General features: G+C 37.7%; 1 protein-coding gene across 1 annotated transcript; it reads right to left on the reverse strand.

Moving 5' to 3' along the window:
* Positions 1-8,614: 8,614 nt before the first annotated feature.
* Positions 8,615-20,815, reverse strand: TMED7 (transmembrane p24 trafficking protein 7). The gene is made up of 3 exons (XM_016224900.2): positions 20,445-20,815; positions 15,072-15,317; positions 8,615-11,601 (listed from the first exon to the last, which is right to left on the reverse strand). The coding sequence occupies exons 1-3, from the start codon at positions 20,631-20,633 to the stop codon at positions 11,365-11,367; spliced, it is 672 nt and encodes a 223-aa protein (XP_016080386.2). The 5' UTR covers positions 20,634-20,815; the 3' UTR covers positions 8,615-11,364.
* Between the last annotated feature and the right edge of the window lie 908 nt (positions 20,816-21,723).

Consider the following 21,723-nt stretch of genomic DNA (forward strand, 5'->3'; position numbering starts at 1 on the left):
CCCCAGAAGCCCCGACTCTGAGGCTGGGGAGTGCGGGGCGGGGGATTGGGGATGGGGGGCCCCACTGCACCTGTGCCTTACAGCGCTGGGTGCTGGGATGGGTCTGCAGCCGTCGCTTCCGCCTTCCCCGCACCCGGCTCTGAGCCCCGAAGTAACGCCAAATACTTGCTCCTACCAGATCCACCCTCTCCTCCTAGACGGGCGCCCCTAAACTCCAAAGGAAGGTAATAAATCGTCTTACCCAGACACACACACACAGCCTGGACCTTTCCCGAGGTACAGCGACTCCCCTGGCCTTCCAAGATGGTCCCTTGGCGGTTCCTTGCCCTCTGGGGCTCTCTCACTGAACCGTGCTGCAGTCACCCCCATCCCTGGCCAGGGACGCATAGCGTATCACCCCTTCCCCCGCAAAGCCACCTTTCTCAGGTTCCTTTTCCACAATCGAGATAGACTGCGACTTCACTGAATATTAAGAACAAAAAGAGGAATCAAGTGAAAGAAGCATAAATAACCTTGTGTCAATTTAAGAAACATCCAAACCTGTGAGAATTTTTATGAGTTTGAGCCACACTGACACTTGCCCGGAAGCAAAATCACAACAGCTATTCTCTATGCTCCAGAGAATAGCAGTATTGCACCTTATTTTATACATTACAATCAAAAGAAGAGGCATAAGGGGATTATATGAAATTCATTGGTGATAGATTAGAAAATCTCTGGGATTGAATAAAAAAACGAACAGACACATACTTTTACATAGGTGGGTATAAGATAGTTAACAACACAATAACAATGAGGGGCTCTGTGGTCTTCTGGTCTGGTGGAAAATTGTGCCCTGGAAAAAGGAAATTATCCTGACATTCCAAAGGTATGTATGTTATCCTGGATTCAAAAATACAATAAGTCAGACTCAGTTAAGGTAAAGATGGACCTTGGCCAAGAAAGACACCAGCCCAGGACATGACTACCTGCCGTGACCTGTTCTTAGTTAGAAAGTCTTAATTTCAGACCATCCTATGTGGTTACTTTTACGCAGGCCTCCCTTGAGCTGTCAGGTTTAGTATGTGGTCCATTTTTTGCTCACACTTATAAAGCCAAATATTTGATCCTACCATATCTACTTTAGGCTCTCAATCCTACTCATATCCTAAGAACCCAGTTCAAAAATAGCCCCCCCCAGCCCTCCCCTTCTCTTTTCTCAGGCAGTCCCTACTCTGTCACAGGTAGAGCTGAGAGCTACTTCCTGCTCCTCTGCTGCCACCCAACAGCAGGATGGGCCACTGAAGGTGAGCACTGGCAGGCGGAGAAACGGGGCAGAACAATTCATTACCCTGACAGCTGGTTTCCTCTCACTCCACTTCCCAACAATTCTGTTTCAACTTTTCAGGCAAACAGTGGCCTTATTACTAAATTCAAATGATACTTTTGTTGCCTCCATTTCCCCTGAGAGTCTTTGGCAACTGACAAAGTTGACTATTGTCTCCTCCAAATACTGTATTTTCTTGATGTCAACCACCCCATGCCGCTTTTATGCTCGCTAAACTTGTTAAAATTCTTTCAGTCTCCTCTGCCTGTTCCTCTCACAACCCTTCAAATCAGTGCTTTTCACTTTTTTTTCATTGCAATACTACTAATAGCAAGTGCCATAAACATTTCCCCATTCACCACCCACATCCCATGCACAAATAAAACTAAAGGTAATAATGTCAAGGGCAAATTCACTTGAAGTTTTCCACTTTATGTCTCAAATTGCTCTAATTTTTGCATTGTTCTTCATATTCACATGTTGTACTAAGAAAATATTTTAAATTGGTTATGAGTTTCATTACTTAAATTTTCTACCCAAATTATTAAGTATACATTTCAAGAAAGTGTACTGATAATGTATGTCACAAATATTTGGTGTCTTCTACACTAGAGATATAGTGTGAACAAGACACACGTGGTCCCGAGTCCTCACGGAGATTTCACAATCTAGTCCAGGAGACAGACAATAGACATGTAAACAAGTAAGAAAATTTCAGGTCCATTCGTTATCAAGGAAATAAAAGAGTAAAGTGGGAAGGAGTGTTAATTAAATCAGAGAAGAGATGGCTTCTCTGACATGTAAAATGTTTTCCCTGTGGCTTCCCAGCCCTATAACCCTTGACATTAAATGCCGGTGTTTCCAAGGTCTCGATCCTCTGTCCTCTTTAGCTTACTCCACCATTTCCCTGGATACCTTACATATGCCCAGCAGACTCACACATAAATCAGTAAGAGTAAAAATGATTTGAACAGGATTAATGAACTTGACATGCTTGACATACATAGATTATGGCATCCAATACAATTTTAAGATACATGCTCGTTTCAGGTACACATGGAACATTAACATCAGATATTAACAAAATTAGTCTATATTTTTCGCCATAGGGAAAATATCAATAAAGAAAAATTAAAACAAATCAAGATTGAAATAACGGAGTATGTTCTCTCACCAACTAGGTATTAGTCTGAAAACCAGAAAGATAACTAGAAAAGCCTCTACATGTTTGGAAATCAAAAGACATTTAAAAATAACCCATGGTTCAAAAATAAAGCACAACAGAAATCATGAAATGTTATCTGAATGTTACTAAAAAATACTTTTATCAGTATTTGTGGCACATAGCTAAAAATCTAATGAGATCAGAATGTCTAGTCTTAAATGCACATAGAAAACAAAGCCAGAGAATCAACTATCTAAACATCCACATCAAGACATTAGAAAAACACAGAAAATAAAATTCAAATAAAAAGAAATAATAAAAATAAGACCAGAAAATAGGGAAAAATTAACAGGATCAACAAGAACAAAAGACAGTTCTTTGAAAAGACTAAAAAATTAATAAACTACTGGTGAAACTACTTAGAAAAGACACACTACTAGAAATAAAAAGGAAACATCACTACAGATCCCAAGACATTGAAAAGGTAAAAGATAACTCCAATAAATTTAGATGAAATGAGGTGGGAGACAGTTTATATGTGTCTTGCTTGGTATGCCAAGAATGCAAGACCCTGACTGCTCTTTACCAGAGCCATTTCACAGGACAGTGTTTACAGTGAGCAACCTTGAGATATAAGGTAATGTCTCCCACCAGGACCAGGAACAGGCTTGCTTACTGCTTGCTAGAAAAGGGGTGGATTCAAGCTGTGTTCTTCAGATGTGACACAAACCGACGTATGCAATACCTACATGGACCTTTTCACGTCACCCCCATGGGACTTGTGAGCAAGAAGAACCAATGCGAAAGTGCTGCTTGCTGCCACGAGTAACAAAGTCCTTTGTCTCTGATCCAGGAATTCTGTGTCTTCTCCCAGCACCCATGAAAGAGTAGCAGGTTAGTTATTAGATTGTAAGTGGGGTAAGACCAAATCCCACACCTGATAAAATTGGTAGGTGGGACTTCTGGTGATGGTGAAGATATCATCAAATTCTCTCCCCCCAGAACAAACTGGACAAAATTGTCAAAAATAATCATTTGAGGCAAACAACAAATTGAGAATCATTTACTCATTTAAACAAACCATGCTGAACTTTGAGCAGGAGTTTGTGGCATTCATGCTCTCAATTCCCAAACCCAGCACATTCTGCAGTTATGTTGGTGTGACAGTGCTTGTTATCGGGGAGGCTGACAATGAAAGCTGCTGGAGGGAGCTAACTTGACTTGGAGTGGATGGCAAAAAGTTCATACCTAGTGGTGTGTCAATAAAAATCACAAACTTGGGAGGAAATAAATGGGAAAACCACATAGCTCTGACAATCTGAAGTTGTGGTCTCACATGAGATGAGCAGAAGACCAGTGGATTAGTGAGCTTTTAACAGGAAGATTCTGGAAATGAGAGCTATTAAGGGTCAAGTTTAGCTCTTCACATATCTTGGCATGATTGAGAGTCCACATACACACATGGGAGACACAAGCCTGCCCCTGCAGGTATGTGTGCTGGAACCCTGGTTCTAGCACTAATTGTGTGACCTTATGCAAGTGAACTGAAGCATTCTGTGCTTCAGGTTCTTAATCTGTAAAACAGGGAGGGGAAGGCATTGTTTAGAAGAGTAAATAAACTACACAGCACGAATGTAGAACATTGTACAGCAGGTACACAGTGTTACAAAAATGTTTACTATTATTTTTCTCAAAACATGGTATAGCAACATTTGCATCAGAATTTTTGGGAGGATTTTCAAGATTCACTCCAGATCTACTGACTCAAAGTCTCAGGGTCAGGGGAAGAAACCTTTTACAAGTAGATTAGGTGATTCTTATATCACAGTGTTTGAGAACTACTACTTTCAGGTTCAATATTGTAATTTTCTCTTTGGGATATGTGTTCAGATGCGTTGAGAACAAGAAAGTAGATTTACTTCAGTATCTCCATTGCCTAGCATACAGTAGACAAATATCTACTGAATAGAACACTTAAAGTTAATATCTAACCCTCCAGTTCTCACCATGTAGAAAAATAGGCTTAGAATTTAGACCTTTATATTAATAGGAAAAAGCTAAAATTACTCTAGTATCATACAGAACAATGATTCTTTAAAACTTTTTTAGTCACGGACTCCTTCAAGAATGTGATGAAAATTACTTTCTCTAGAAGCCTAAAAATATATGTAAAATCCTGTAAATAATTTTAAAGGTTTCACCCTAGGTTAAAAACCTCATATGAAAACTGGCTTGTTGTCGAACTCCTAGAACAAAATACTAAATTCTTGTTTATCGCTGAATCTCTATGTCTAGAAAGAAGGACAGAACCTACTTGGCATTAAATGATTTGTTGAATGAATGAGTTATGGATAAAAAGGTATCATCTGGATATCTGCTCCTGCACGCCCCCTACTGGGAATTGAGCCCACAACCCAGGCATGTGCCCTGACCAGGAACAGAACCGAGATCTGGATCAAAGGACAATGCTTAACCGCTAAGCCATGCTGGCCAGGCTAGAGAAATTTCTTAAACAAGACGTAAAAACACCAATACAGGAAAAGGTTGATACATTTCACTAAGAACAGAAAAATAAAAACAAACTGTGAGAAGATTTTTGAAATAGTTATAACCAAAGGATTAAGACTCCTGAATACATAAAGTAATACTGTTAATAAAAATATGTCCAACTATCCAATTTTTAAAAGTGGGCAAATGATTTGAACAAGGACTTCACAAGAAAGGAAATCAAAATGGTAAAAAAAAAAAAACTTGTGAGAAAAAAATAATTAACTTCATGAAAATGTAAATTAAGCAACGATGAGATATAATACCAGTTTCTTTAACAATATGTATATATATCTATAAAAATAATGGAGATACCCAGGAGATTTTTTTAAGTTTTAAAGTCTGACAATACCAAATGTGGAACCTTCCAACACTACTAGTGAAAGCACTAATTGATACAATTGCTTTAGAAAAGTTAGATATTATCTAGTAAAAATGAAGATAAACACACTTTATGTGCAAATAATTCCACTCTTACATGTATTCTCAAGAGATTATACACATGTGCAATAGGACACACATACAAGAATGTTCATAGTGGACTTGTTCATAATTGCAAAAAACATTAACCTAAATGCCATTACAGTAGAGGAGACATATAGCTGTGGTATGCTCATATGATGGACTACTACACAGTAACAAAATCAAACTACAGCCATATGCATCAACACGGATAACTTAGCAAAACAAAGTCACAAAATACATGTAATATTCACTTTATTAAATATTTAATACTCCATTAAATTTTACTTAACGTTTACTTTTTGCCAGATTAAAGAAAAACATTTTTCAGTAATATAGACATCAGTACTATTCTAAGTGTGGTCTGTAGACCACACTGAACTGTCACAGGCTGATGCAGAGATAAGCAAATCAAATGAGTTTGACATTGCCAAGACATTCAAATATTTGATTTTTGTATTTATAAAAGTATCTGTGACGTATGGAAATTATTTTTAAAAGTAGTTTGAGAAGAACTATTATTATACATAATTGGTGAAATTATAAAGAGAAATAAGAAAATTATTTTCATTACAAGAACATAAGTTATCTCTAGTGGAGAAATTCAGGGATGTGATCAGGAAAAGATACACATGAAGCTTCTATTGTTCTGGCAATGAGGTATTTTAAAAAAAAAAACAAAACACTTTTTTTTGGTTTTTAGAGAGGAAAGGAGAGGGAGAAAAACATCAGTGTGAGAGTGATGATACATCGATATATCAATCAGGTGCCTCCTGCCCCCCCCCCCCCCCCCGGGATCTAACCTGCAATATGGCATGTGCCCTGACCCGGAATCAACCGGAAATCTTTCAGTGCATGGGATGGCACCCATCCAACTGAGCCACACTGGCAAGGGCTGGCAATGTTGTATTTCTTAAACTGAGTATTGGTTATATTAGTGTGTGCTTTATTTTACTTCTCTTTAAACCGTACTTGTTCAATACCCTCTTCTGTACTGTGGCAAACTTTACAATTTTTAAGTTTAAAAATTTATTATAGACAATATAATACCAACTTTTAGAAAAACATATACATGTATCTATAAAAATAACTGAAATACATCAAAATGGATGGTGTGATTGTGGGTGGATTTTACTCTTGAACCATTATTTCTTAAGTTCTTGTGCCGCCTTTTCTTTTTCAGGTAATAGTGCTCACTAACAAATACCAGCACTAAAACCAGATTATGCCAGACCAGTGTTACTTCTGGCATAATCTCGATTTCAGCAAGGAACGTGATCATTTCTAATTATATCTTGTGGATAAAAATGAAGACATGCAGACTGAAAAAATAGCACATTTGATGGTTTAGGGATAACATCCTATATTTTCCTCCAGAATTTGGAAACTGAGCTGGAAAGGTTAAGAGATCATCACCTTTATTATTAACAAAGTTAAAGGACATGCTTTTCCAACCTGTAGCAATGGGGACCGGCTAATAATCCCTATCCCTGAATTAGAGTTTACTCCACTCAATTGCTAACTTAGCAACCACAGGCCGCTGCCCCCCCATGGGTAGGCAAAGTTAAACTTTTTGGGTTTTAGGTCTTTCAACCTATGTATTTTCTTCCTCCTCTGGCACCCTGAAAATGCCTTAGCCCCTTCAAGGCCATTCTGCTTCAATACTTATATAACATTAGTTGCTCATATAGCTGCCCTGCCTCCCCCAACTAAGTTATGTTCCTGGAGGTCAGACTATTTTATTCATTTTTGAAACTTCTAGCAGATTGTTATATTCATGATAGACGTTCAAACACTTTCACATTTGTGTTATGTGCTATTTAAGAGCCATATGAGTAGAGGCCAAAATAAGAACTTTAGAAACTAGAGAACAAGAAATTAGAATTGGACCAATGATAAAAACATAGTTACTGTTAAGTGCTTGTATATGATAGGTACAAAGTGACCCCTAAGTGTTTTATAAACATCTCATTATATTATCATTATAGTAGATATCACCTTGGTAACAGATGAAGAAACAAAAACATACTGTTAATAAAATCATTTGGGTGAGGTCACACAACCATGATTTGAATTTGACGCTAAAGCACTGAACTGATATTGAGTTACCCCAAAATCAAGATAGTTAAGCCTTCAGAAATCTATCCTTTAATTGGTGTTTGTAAGGCAATACTGCACAGTGGCTGAGAAAGAAGGCTCAAGTCAGACTGCAAGGTTCGTAATCAGAGTCTGCTAATTACTGTGATATGGGGCAGGTTTCCTAAACTTCCTGTGCCTCCATTTTCTCATCTGTAAAATGAGAATTGTTAGGTCATAGGATTATTGTAAAGATGAAATGAATCAATACAAATAAAATATTTAGCACAACAGCTGGCACAGAGTAATCATTCAATAACTGTTAACCTCTACTTACTGTTCATTATTTTTGTAGAATTGTGCCCAGAAACCAGAATGCCCCCTATGACTACATTATACAGGGAAAGAAAAAACATGAGGCAACTTGGCATTATATAACCTACGGCTAATTTACTTAAAAGCTAAGAGCTTTTTAGGGAACTGAAGGCTAAACTGCCTTTCACCCAAACTTTCAGTAAGAAATGCAAAAAGGTTAAAAATAAGGCAGTTTTGAGGTGGTACAGGTTTCCCCTGCTATCAGAAACCAGTCTTCCCATGAAACTTTTCCTAAGCAGAAATGGGGTAAAGCAAACAATTACCATTAATTTATATGGAAAAAATTTTAAGTGCTCCCAGACCCAAAAAATAATGTACCAAACAACACATAAAACCTAAAATAACATTGTATGTAACAAAAGTAGTGCCACTCACACTGCTCAGGGTGTCTGCTGCTTCTATAATGTTTCCCTGCAAAACAGGTGCTGAATGCTATTTCCACCATTTCTCATAGGAAATTCTTCTTTGGACTTCTTCCAGTTAGTGAAAACAGGTACATATAATGTAGATCTTTTTGTAAAAGCGAAGTGGCATATTGTGAACTTTCTTTTCATTTTTTTCTTGGCCAAGGTGTTTTGATGAAATACCAAATAAATAATAACTCTCTTGCTACAAAAATTTACTCCAAACTGTAAGTTCATAGGAACTTCAGAAAGATTTAAATCCTGACAGAAACAAGTCAGTTTGTTCAAAGATTTTTTTATTCTACAAGAATTGATTGGTGCAACCCTACAGAACCAACATGTTTAGAGAAATCAATTTTTCTTTTCAAAAGTAAATTAAAAACCCCTCTGATTTATTTATATATTAATTTAATTTTTGAAAACATCAGTCATAGGGTCTGCTTTGTCCCACTTAACTATCAATGTTACACATTTATAAACTGAAGCAAATGTGGATAGTACAGAGATTTAAATGAAATCTTTCAAAGAATAAAACTGTTTTCAGTCCATTGTATTTTCAAAGTTGATTAGCATCAAGCCAGAATGAAAGTTATGAACCACACACCATTTTCTTTTAATAGAAAAGAATGTCTAGATTATTAGCAAAGTAACCTTATAATGTATCTTCACAGTTGAAATTTTAGTATAAACTTGTATATCAAGTCCCTTTCCATTATTTATTCTGCTTTAAAAATATATACAGCTAATGATGTTTAAATATTGAGCCATATGTCCAAATATAAATATTTGGGAAATTCAGACTGTTGCATCAAGTTATGAAAGAATTAAAGAAAAAAGATGAGCTACAAATTACATAGCAGGAGGAAGAAAAAAGTTTACTTAACATTTATGACTGGATATGTATGTTCTCATTTATATGTATACATACCCAGTTGAGTACAGGCAACCATCAAACATTAACCAGTTACATACAGACTAGACTAAGCCTGTACTATTTTCTACAATGGGTAACAGTGGTGATTTCAAACATTTTAATATATCTCAATAGTTTCATCAAAAGTTATTTGTAGTAATAGTCTAATATTACAAAATTTTGATAGGCGCACAGATGAAATCTATGCCAAACTCGGCACACTGATGGTACCTGACTCTGCTTAATTACGATCTAAATATCTGAACAGAACCAGAAAGGACAACATACACCCATGCTTATGAATCACGTTAACATTAGTGCTGAAATTTTTCAAATCTAAATATAGAGGGACACTTATAAAGCTGCAAGACAACTCCAATATAATAATCCAAATGATAAAGTTGCAAAATATTAAACTTCAGTTTTTAATCTGATATTAAGGATTAGCTATTTGGTCTTCAAAAATTTTAGAATTAAAGGGTTGAGGTTGAAAACATGTTTATCCCTTGCTACAATGCAGCATTTGAAATTAGCCAGCATGACAACTTTAATTCCTTTTGCTCTTACATGCAGTAGTATACGTATATATGCATTTTAAGACAGCTTAAAATTGAGTTAACTTTTAGTCAGCGGTGGTGACTAGAGTTGCTATCCAATCAGTATTCTATGGTACCACATATCAAAGTCTGTACAATAGGAGCCTAGTTCAGCACTTACTTTTGGGTGTGGAAGGGAGGCATGGCAAAAAGCAGTTTCATTTATTTTTTAACAGCAGAAAAGCTTTAAACACCTATACAATTTTGCAATAACTTGTATTCTATCTTACAATACTTAAAACAAAATCTTATTTCAGTCAGCTCAACCTATACAAGTTACAAAATACAAACACATTCTAAACCATATAGTTTACAGAATATGCACTATTTAATATTCATTAAATGCAATACAATCAATGAAGATTATCAAATAAAAAACACACAGCATTCTAAATTTTTAAATCATCTTAGGGATGCTAACCAGAGAGTATACAAATTATATGTGCAAGAAAAGAAAAGGGAAAAAAGAAAAAAGAAAGAGGAAAGGAGAGGAAAGAAAGGAAAAAGAAACTAACTTCTCAGTGCATCACACCTATGGGAATTAAATGTATGGCACCTTTACGATACTAACATTACAGCTGTCAATTTAAGCTGGGAATGATTTGAAATCATTAAAGCCACATAATGGCAAGAAACAGCCAATTAGGTGTTTAAATGAAACAGATCACCTTTTTTCTTTGTAAAAGCACTGAAAATGTTATGGGAACAGATAACTCACTAAAATTTTTCTCATTTCATTTGCCCCTACACGATAAGACACTGTAGTATCTTAAATTATTCAGTATTTATTCTATCTGGTATTACAGTCTGATTTTTAAGGCCTGTATACATTCTATGTTACTGAAACATACAATTTTCTGTGGGAAGAACATCTATGAAAAAAATAACATATCTGGTTATAAATCAAAGAATAAACCCAAAAAACAAAAATCTGACATTTTCCAAGCTAGCGAAAAATAAGTTATACCATGATGTATCAATTTAAAATTATATCAGTATTAGCTAACATTTCTACGGTAGATTTTCCCCCATAAAAATTAAACAGTGCAGAATAGGGCTTGGACTCCAGTTAATCACATTTGGTTTTCTGAAACACAAAACCTTATTCACTATAAACAATTAAAAGGCAATTTTCTTCCTCCACAACATATGTAGATATTAAATTGAAAGTTTTAAAAATATTTCACTACCTATAAGAAAAGTACTTTTATATGGCAAAAAGGAATCAAAATACCAAAGTTTAGTGTGTGAAGAGTAGATATAAACAACCAAGAAAAGAGATCATTGGTGTTGAATATTTAACACGAAGAGACCAAAATAAGTTCCAAAGTTCTTATACCTTTACAAATAAAAAAAGGTGTCCTTTCCACAGTTTGGGGATATGCATTGTATATTCCCCCAAACAAGTATATGAGTAAGGTTTTTAAAATGTTGCCAATATTAAGTTCTTCGGTTACCTAAAATTAATTAGAGGACAGCAATATTACAGTGGCAATGGTGCATCAATTCTCAAAACGTAGTTATGATCCAACACGAGTTGTGGTGGTTCTTTTATCTGAGAAAAAGCTTTTCAGAAGAAATACCTGCCCTACGCTAACCACCAGAAGAATGAGGGCTTCTCCTACTGACCAATAGGCCACTCTTGTATTTAGATCCTCTGCTCGGCTTCGGCCTTGAGCCTCTCTCAAGCGGAAATGAGTCTGATAGTCAATGACAGACTTCAGAGCTTCATGAATCGAAACACAGGCAGATTCCATCTAAAGAGAAATATTTCCAGTTAGCATGTTTAATACTTTCTATACAACCCATCTAGCATAGTCATCTTTTTAAAAAAATTTGTCTTAATTCATTTTGTTAACATTCTACTGAACTGGCACTCATTCATTCACATATTTATGCCAGAGGTCCCAGCAATGCAACACTTCACTCATTCTCATTAGTACAACTGGTAAAGTTAGAGATCCCATAAAGCAGCTGCTTGCCTCAAACTAAAATGTCAAAGCTGTGGCATCTGTAAGGATGGAACACTAAGCTAGCAGTAGCAGAAATACTTATCAGTTAAGGTTTGTGGCTACTAAATTTCAAACCCAGATTCCTCAAAGAGGAAGGATTAGGAAGAAGAGATTGGGTAGATCAGTAAATATGACCAATAAGAACATAAATCAAATTCCAAATATATACAAAACCAAATCAAGTATGGCATAAAAATAGATTAAGTTAGTCAAAGTTATTTGAACTATTTAAAAAATAAATGAATCTGAAAATAATAGGTCAGAATAGGAATATCTTTTTTTTCACACTTACCAATTTGCTAAATAAGTTTTTTCCCTCATGCCAGTCAACTAAACCAATATACATGTTCTCAATGGGATACAAGTTTCAGTTTCAATGTGTAATCAGCTTGTGAGCCTTCATCTGATGACACCTTACCTTTTAATACATTAATTATACCATCTGAATTAAAAAGAGTTAAATGTCTAATTTTTTTTGTATACCAGAGCTTAATATTTTTCTACTGAAAACTTAATCCTGGTGATAAAATACATGCTTTATTATATTATACTTATTTTACATCACAAGCCACATATTAAGAATTTAAAAAACAATCTGAGTTTGTCTTAATTTTGTTTTACTTATTTTTAAATGTTTTTATTGATTCCAGACAGAGACAGAGAAAGGAAGAGGAAGAAACATGCATGAGAGAGATCCATAGACTGGCTGCCTCCTGCATGCCCCCTACTGAGGATGGAGCCAGCAACCCAGGCATGTGTCCTGATTGGGAATCAAACCAGCAACCTCTCAGTGGCATGGGTCCACGCTTAACCAACTGAGCCACACAGGACAGGGCAGAGTTTGTCTTAAATTTAATTAAGAAATGTAGACATTAGAAAATAATTCAAACTGTTAATAAAGTTCTACCAAAATATGTATAAAGGAAGTAATTGAAAAATTAGGAAAACTGTGCTAAAATGAATGATTTCTAATTTGTGATAAGAGGCCAGAGAAGTGCTTCTAGCATTTCTTTGCTTTCTATGTATTCTCAAGTATGTGGTCTAAGGATACTTTCCCTGGAAAATATGCATAAAAGCAAGAATCTGACACAGGTTCAGAATGTTTAAGGATTCCCTGAAGCCTGACCATGGGGTATGAATTAAGAACAGCTGGATGAGAGAAAATAAAGAAATTAAGGGACTACTTGAATAGATGCAATACAGTTTTTCAGATGGTGTTGTTTCCCTTTATTCTTTGAAGTGACAATGTTCATACATATTCAAAAGTATAGAGAACAGAACAATGAACCTTCACGTAGTAATTATTAACATATGGATAATCCTGCTCCATCTATATTCCCCACCAATTTTCCTCCCCACTCCAATTATTTTAAATCAAATCCCAGATATTTTACCATTTCAGCTATACTTTTATATTTATTTCTGAAGGGTAACACTTAACAAAATATAACCCCAGTGGCATTATAATACATAAAGTAATTAAAAATAGTTCCTTTATATCAAATATAGCTAGTATTCAAATTTCCCCAAATGCTTCAAAAGTTCTTTACAAATCAGAATCCAAACTATTTCGACACAATGATTTGGTTGATATGTCTTAAGTCTTCTTTAATCTTCTGGTTCTCTTCCTTCTTTTTTCCCTTTCCATCTGTATATTAAAGAAATTGGGACCTCAATCCTGTAGCATGTCCCACTTCCTGAATTTTGATAACTGTATTCCCATGGTGTTCCTCTATGCTTCGTATTTCTTATAAACTGGTAGTTGAAGCTAGAGACTTGCTGGGATTCAGGTGTAATGTTCTTAGTGGGAACACCACATAGGCAATGTTGTGTACTTCAGTACTGCCTATTATCAGAAGATACATAATGTCTACTTATCTCTCCATTTGTGAAATATCATTAGATTTAGGTGATCTTATCTACCCATTATAAGGTTTCCTATCTGCCCTTCACCTAATGGTTTTAGCAGTGACTGGTGATTACTGCCTACTCTAGATCCAGCATTTTATTAGTGGCTAAAAATGGTGCTTTAGTATTATTTATTCTACATGTATTGGCTGGTAATGTTTTTCAATTTCGAAGTATGAACAGCTGCTTTATAGGTATCCCTATTTGAAAGTAGAAAAATAAAACTAAGATTTTAAAAAATATGATACAAATAAAGGAGGTTAAATGATACTAACTGCTTTATGACCACTCATTTCTTACATTTTTCTATTTAGGTTTTAACAGCAAGCTACCTTCTTATACAAATTAAAATTCATGAAGGTTAAGTTATAAACCATGGCCCTAAAGAAAAACCTTTTTACAAAGCAAAGTGCAGTTCACACAGGATGCTAAAATAAAGAGATTTCTAGAAATAAAGAATCTGAATAAATCTTATTAGCCTATAACAAGTTTATGAATTAAGGCTCTTACACATTCTTAAAAACTGACTCTATGATCACATGACTTTGGCCAAGAGACTAACTGGAACCCGGGAACAATGACATGCCAGTTTAAGGTTTTAATAAGCAGGTGTTAAATAATTCCTTTCAATACCTAATTGAGTATCTTTAAGATATAATCTGAGCTCATACTGTACTAGAACTAAAACTGTAATAGCCCTTTTATCACCTGAGCAGTATCTGTTCACTGACTCTAAATTTCTTTTACTACCTTTCTCATTAAGCTATTCTTCAAAATAAAACACAATTTTGCTTTAACTATTTTTGTTACGTGACTTATCATTAATCTTTTAATATTTCACCTTAAGTTACAGCTAAAGTTATTGTAACAACAGCCTGAATAACATAAATATTGGTATAAAACCATCTGTGGTATCTTTATATATTAATTAAGGTTTCATTTTGCTTCTAGTTATACCAATCTGCTAAGTTATGGTAGCAACATTTCTTCATGAATTACAGAAAATACTTCAGAATGCTGGAGCACTGTTTAGCCTTCCTAAATTTTCTTCGCTATTGATGTTTCTACCTAAGCGAGCTTCCTATTTTAATGCTTCTTATTTTCTTCACACTTAAAAGTTCATAAAATCATTAAACACTGGTCTTCATTGAAAAGTTCTCTGTGAAATGCCTAATCTGTAAGAATTAAGATAAGTCTTCATGATTGTGTTAAAAGTCAAAATTCTGTGTTTATCAAATTAATGCACATAAACTATGCATCTTCTCCCTTTACATACACCAACATTATATTGTTGACTTTTTATTTACCTGGGTAAGAGCACTGACTCGGTTCTCACTAGGAAACAAAGGTGGGTCTTCTCCAACTTGAAAATCAAAATATACGGTTTTATGTGTAAAAGTAGAAAATTCATTGCTGAAGCAAAATTTGTATGTTCCATTTTTGGAGGCTGTGAAGGTAAAACTGTCATACTGTTTCTTCATCTCCTTGTATAACACATTACCATCGGGATCTTCTAATCGACAATCTACGTCATAGTGACCACCAGTAATCACCTGTAAAGAGGAAAAAAAAAAAAAAATCACTGCAATTAACAAGTTTTAGAAACAAACAGATTTCCTGTTAAAATGGCAATAAGGTTATAGGCTAAGGGCCTTTACTATCACAGACAACTTTACATTTTTTTATTTCTATACGGGGATGGAACTTGGGAGGCAGATTTCAGTTCAACTAAAGGTTTGTAAAAACTCAACAAATTTCCTCATGATAGGAGAGAGGTAACTAGCTAACTAGACAGACAACTATTCTAGTTAATGTAAGTCTCTTATATCACTGAATTCTCCCAAACAACCCTACCTGAGGGTTTTTTCACCCCTCCATCTCACAAACATAACCGAGTTAAGATAAAACTTGAACTCCAAAGTCCTACTCTTTATCGTTAAGCTTAGTATCATGTAATATTATCCTGCGAATTTTCTCACCTAGTTTCCTATTAGCATCATCTAAGCATTAACATGGATAGTAGAGTATAGTAGTAAAATAGGTCAGTCCTAATTTTACTGCCGAATTACAAATAGGTTGAGTTTAAATTCTTTTACAGGGTCAGTTATATAGAAGTTGATACATATTTTGTTTTAATAGAGCAACTGAATTGAATAGGCTTGTGGACTGTTCTTAGAGTATTATCATCATTTATAAATTTGTTTCCAAGAGAAACATAAATGATTAAACTATATTGTCTATACACTGATGACTAAAGCAAAAACAAAACAGAACAACACAAAAACAAAAAGATCTTTTATCTGGAAAGTTTGTATTTAAGGGCAAGCATATTGAAAGGAAAGCTGGGAGTATGGTAACATGTTTCTGAAGAGGATTTTGGGAGCTATTTTCAAAGGCTTATGCTTAATCAGTTACAATTTGGGCAACGTGGGTTGTACAAATGATGAGAGGAGAGGGAGATTTTTCCTGAAGTAACTCGACAATTATGAGAGAAAGGGAAAAAGGATCAAAGAGAAGAAAGGCCTCCTTATACGAGAAAGAACTGAGGGGGAAGAGGGAGGAGACGGGAGAAGAAACATAGGGTGCATGTATCCACTTGAGTAAGAAATGATGAGAAGACAGTGGGTTTGAGGGTTCCCAACCAACATGAGACTGTATTTTCAAGCTTGAACACTTTTGGTTAGCGTAATACTTACATTCTAGGGCTGTAAAACAGATCAAACTTTGGACTTCAGAGAATGAGTTACTTATGTAACCTTTTGTTACTTAAGCGATATGATGAATAACTGAACTGTTACAAGATCATTTTGATAATTAAGTTATGCATTTAGGAAACTGTAAAAATATGTAAAATTAATATAGAGATATAATATTTTGATATGAAAAGTGTCTTATCAATTAAGCATTTACCCGTCCTCCCAAAAGTCAACAACTTTTCTTCCAGGTGAAAATGACATCATTTTTATACACCCAATTATTCATAGTAACCTCTACTTTGAATAATCAAATAATACAAACTGAATAGAACCAGGACTTATTACCATGCCACTTTTCTTCCAACAAACTTTCAAACAAGTAACCTCATTTCAGAGAACAGTAACCTTTTACAACCTGTCTGGTCACATAAGATAGAAACTGGGAATCATCCCAAATTGTGTCTCTACTTGTCTGGTTAAATCACAGGAATCTCTTGATGTTTTTGCCTTTCTCAAATTCATCCCAGCTTTTCCATTCCTAATCTACAATCCAGACAGGATTATTGCCACAATGTCCTAAAAGTTCTTCCCACAACCCAATCAATCTCTCATCTAATCAAGTGTTTCTCAACCTTAATTAGATAATTTTGGATTGGATAATTCTTTGCTGTAGGGGACTATGTTGCCCTGTGCATTCCAACACGTTTAGCATCTCTGGTCTCCATCCACTAGATGCCAGTAGCACCCTTCTCCCCACATGTCTCCTGGAGGTGGGCAAAACCTTCCTATCCTTCTCCATCCCCATTTAGCTTAAAACCTTTAGATAATCCTGTTTCCTTTCAGAAATTCCCTTTTGATTTCACCTACAGAAAAATCCAAACCTGTAAATAATGGCATTCCATTTCCCTGTACCTCCTCCAGGTAGTCTCAGCTCCTCTTTTATGCCCTTTCTCATTCTGTGTTCCAAAAATACCAGACTGCCAGAAGTTTTCTGAAGTCTTTGCTTTACATCTTTGCTTAACTAGCAGTTAAACAGGCTTTGTTTGCTGAAGAAGCACCACAGGACCCAAAATGACAATGCTTACAAATCCAGTTTATTACAGGAAAAGAAAACATCACAGCCAAAGCTGTCTCACAGAAACAGGTCAGGAAGAGTTTTGCCCTTCCTCTGTGAGGGTTGTGGCTAAACATATATTCTCTCTCTCAGATCAGGACCCATCAAGTGCACGAGGAACACCTTGGAACCAGCCCAAAAGAGTGTTGGCTGGGTTTTTTTATATTTTGCTGGTCACATAGGCATATTCCTGATAGGTAACCAGTGTTAACACCAAGCCTTTTGGGTCTCACAGACACCAGGTGTAAATCATCACTCTATTATCAATAAATAATGCCTACAAACTGGTACAAAACACCCCTAAAGCTCTTGGGGATCCACAGTTACAAAGCAACACTACCAGTGTTTCAGTGCCAGCTCTGGCTAATTTCAGGCCTGCTGGAATTAAGTCTTACAAACATAACACACCTGCCTAGGTTATCCTTTCCCTTCTACGGCCTTGTAAGGAACTCCTATTTACCCTAGACTCAGACCAAACATCACCCCCTCAGCTAAATTTCCCAATGATCCTTCCTCCTTCAGTCAGCACTATACTAGAGGGGCAGGGAGGAGGCACCAAAGTTTTGCCACCCCCAAAATGTGCCTTTTGGAATACTGATTTTAAGCTGGTTATTAAGAAACAAAAGACTCAAAGATTGTTACCTCCCCTTTTCTGGCCTAAAGAGATTCCGATAGAAAAACCTGCTTCAGGAAGGGAACTTAGCATATTCACTTTATCGCATTAAGAGAAAAAAATCTAGCGAAGCCTATTCCCTAGCTTCTGCCCATTGTTTCTGGGTTGCCTAGCAGGAATCTGCCACATGTTCTGCTCTTTCTTGGTTACCTGTGAATTGCTTATTTCCCCTCCGAAATCCCATATCCCTGCCCACACCTTCTGCTCTGTCCAGCATGGCATATAAGCCTCAACTACCCATTTCGAGTCTCATATATGATACCTTTGCATATACATCCATAATAAACTCTGTATATTTTCTCCTGTTAATTTGATTACTGGCCCAGCTAGAAGATCTTAGAAGGTGGGAGAAAAGTTATTTTTTATGCCCCCACAATACTTAGTGTGTTCTTTCACTCTTGCATTTCACATTATATGACTGTATGTGTCTATGTAAGTTCCCCGAGGTCAAAGTAAGTCTTATTTATCTTTCGAGGTATTATAACAAAGTAAAGAATTTAACCTGGACCTGCATACTGATTCTGTTACTTGCTGTTTTATGACCTCATATTTCTTCAGTTTCTTCATCAGTAAAAAAGGAATAAGAACTATACCTGTTTCATATTGAGTTGTCCTGAGAATTACGTAATACACCTGAAATGCTTGGCATACACAACATGCTGTTTTTAGCCCATAATAGTAGTAGTGGTAGTATCCCAGCACCAAGCACGGTGTCTACACATATACAAATTCCAAAAAATGTTCGTAAAATTCAAACAAATAAAACTTTTGCTGACATTTTGTATAATAATTCCTGCTATCTTCTTTTCTGTCCCATGGTCCTAATCCATGAAGTTAAACAAGCCTAAGGGTCATCCTTATTAGCCTTCTTTCCCTCACTTGCTACAGTCAAATCAACAAGTCCTGTTGATTTTACCTACTAAATGATCTCCAATCCTTTCACTTTTCTCCTTTCCCACTGCTAACACCCTAGTCTAAGCCTGAACCACTACAACAGCCTCCTAACCAGAATGTATATCCACTCTAAAATACCTTCTCTACCTGCACAAATTAATATCCATATAACTACCAAAAATATTTGGATTATGTCACTTCACTGCTTACAACCCTCTGATCGCTTCCTATACTCTTAGGAAAAACTAAAACCCTTAACACAGCCAGCAAGGCATTACATAGTTTGGTCCCTGCTGACACCCCCTCCACTCCCCTTTCTGGCTTCTTATTCCCAAATATATAGGACCTCTCTAAGGTCTTCAAATTCTCAGTCACTCTTACCACAGGGTCCTTGCAAAGCCCATGCCCTCTTCCCCCTTACTGAATGAAGTATGTGCAACTTATTCTTTACAATTCAGCTTAAAATCACTTGCTAAAGGAAGTCCTCACAGATCCCAAAGACCAGATCGTCTATCCCCTATTTTCTGCTCTTAAAGCAGTTATGATGAATGAGCAGGTACTAATTTAAAAAAAAGAAGAAGGAAAAAAAAAAGAGTACGATAGGTGGGGAATCAAGAATGAACAAAGACACCCTCCAGTGTTTTGAATCACTTCTGTATCACCAACACCTAGCACTGAACAGCTGCTCAAATACATGAAATAAATCGACCAAAAAGAATAGAAACAAAGTAAAGATTGTTCTAACCAACTTAAACTACATTCTGCCCAATGAAAGTTTCTCTTTTTTTACTGTACTCCCAGAAACGAGAAGGGGCCTTTCACGTATTGCAGCAATTCTTTCTGCACCACCTGTGGCAGACGGTTACCTGGCCTAGAACGATGCTCTTCCAATACGAGGGCCCACATTAACCCACAGGCTAGTATCGGTGAAAACACTTCAAAGTAGAGGTGTGGATTAGAGAGTGGGACAGACACTGGGCACTATATAGAACAGGGACATATATTTTTAAAGGTGAGTCTTTTAAGCAAGAAAGTTCAATGGCCTTCAAACGAAGGACACGAGAATGGAAACAAAAGTCACAGCTCCGGGAAGCATTCCCGAAAATCATGTATCTTAGTATCTCGTCTTTAATGGCCCTCGCCCAAGGTTTAGAAGAGGAAAGCCAAATGCCCTGCATCAAATCCCTAGAGCAGATTCTTGAATGAACCAGAGACTGAGGAAACACGGTCGGGCGGGAGCCCGGCAGACCACCCCCGCCCCTGGGCCGCGGGCCGGGGCCCGGGCCGCCAGAGCCTGGACTACCTGGAACTCGAGGGTGCACTTGGTGCCTTGCGTGATGTCCTCGTAGAAACACTGCTTGGCATTGTCGGGCAGCTCGAAGGTAATCTCAGAGGCGCCACCGGGTCCCGGCACCAGCAGCAGCGCGAGCAGCCAGCAGCCCCAACGGCCCGCGGCGGCCGCCCAGCGCGGCGCCGAACTCGGCCGCGGCATCCCGAGGCGGCGGCGGCCTCAGCGGAGCTGCGGCGAGACGCGGAGTCGGGTCTGCGCGGGCTCACCGCGCGCCGCAGGCCTCAGCCCGAGTCGCTCCGAGCCTCGGGGAGATTCGGGAGGCGGAGCGAGCCGCCGGGAGCGGGAAAGGGGTGCTGAGATACCCGGGCCTAGGGCCGCGAACCACTGGGGCAGCAGCTATTAAAACCCGCACTAGAACCGGCGGAAAGGCCTGAGGTGGCCGGAAGTGGGGGCGAGTGCTCGGGCAGGGGCGGGGCCTTGAGGCACCTGCTCCAGCGACCCGGATGTACTCTCTTCGGAGGGCGGGGAGAGACGTTGGACTGTGTACGTGGAAGCTCGCGAAGCGTCGGGTTCGCCGCCGCCGCAGCCTGGGCCGAGGGGCGGGGCTCGTGTAGGGAGCGGGTGGGGCGGGGCCAGAAGGGGTGTGGCCAGGAGGGGTGTGGCCGGCGGGTGCGTGGCTGGGTGCGTGGCTGGGCTCCTGGCCGAGGCGCGAGCTACCGCCGGGGCAAGTAACCCGCGCGGGCTTGTGCCGGGAGAGCTGAGGCCTGGGGGAGCTCCGAGGGTGCGATGAAGCGCTCATTTTGCCCCTGGGGGCGAACCGCGGGTGGAAGAGTGTTTAGCTTTTTGCAGAGTTTTCTCATAAATTATAAGAAATGTGTGGGGAAGCGGTTTAGCCAGGAGCGCGAATTCTGGGACCACCTATTGCGTGTTCATTATCATCAGGCACAGTGCTAAGCACATTGCATTTACTGTATTTTTGGATCCTTCGAATAACTCTATAAGGTAGGTATTACGCCTGTTTTGCTGAGGAGGAAGTTTGTGTTGGAGTACTTAAAAAAATAATAGTGGGTAATATTAATAGTAGCTAACAGGTGTTGATTTCATAAATTATACATTTTTTCGGGCTTAAAAATATGAATTAGGTATTACACCTTTTTAAAATAAATGACCACGGGGAGGCGCATGCGCTTTAAGACGATCAGCAGAGAGGGTGGGTAGAGAGTTTTATGAGAAGGAAATAGAGGCAGATGGGTAGGGGGCAGGCTCGGGAGGGAGGGGTCCGTGAAGAGTG

Source organism: Miniopterus natalensis, chromosome 3, assembly GCF_054644295.1.
Source record: "Miniopterus natalensis isolate mMinNat1 chromosome 3, mMinNat1.hap1, whole genome shotgun sequence".
Taxonomy (NCBI): Eukaryota; Metazoa; Chordata; class Mammalia; order Chiroptera; family Miniopteridae; genus Miniopterus; species Miniopterus natalensis.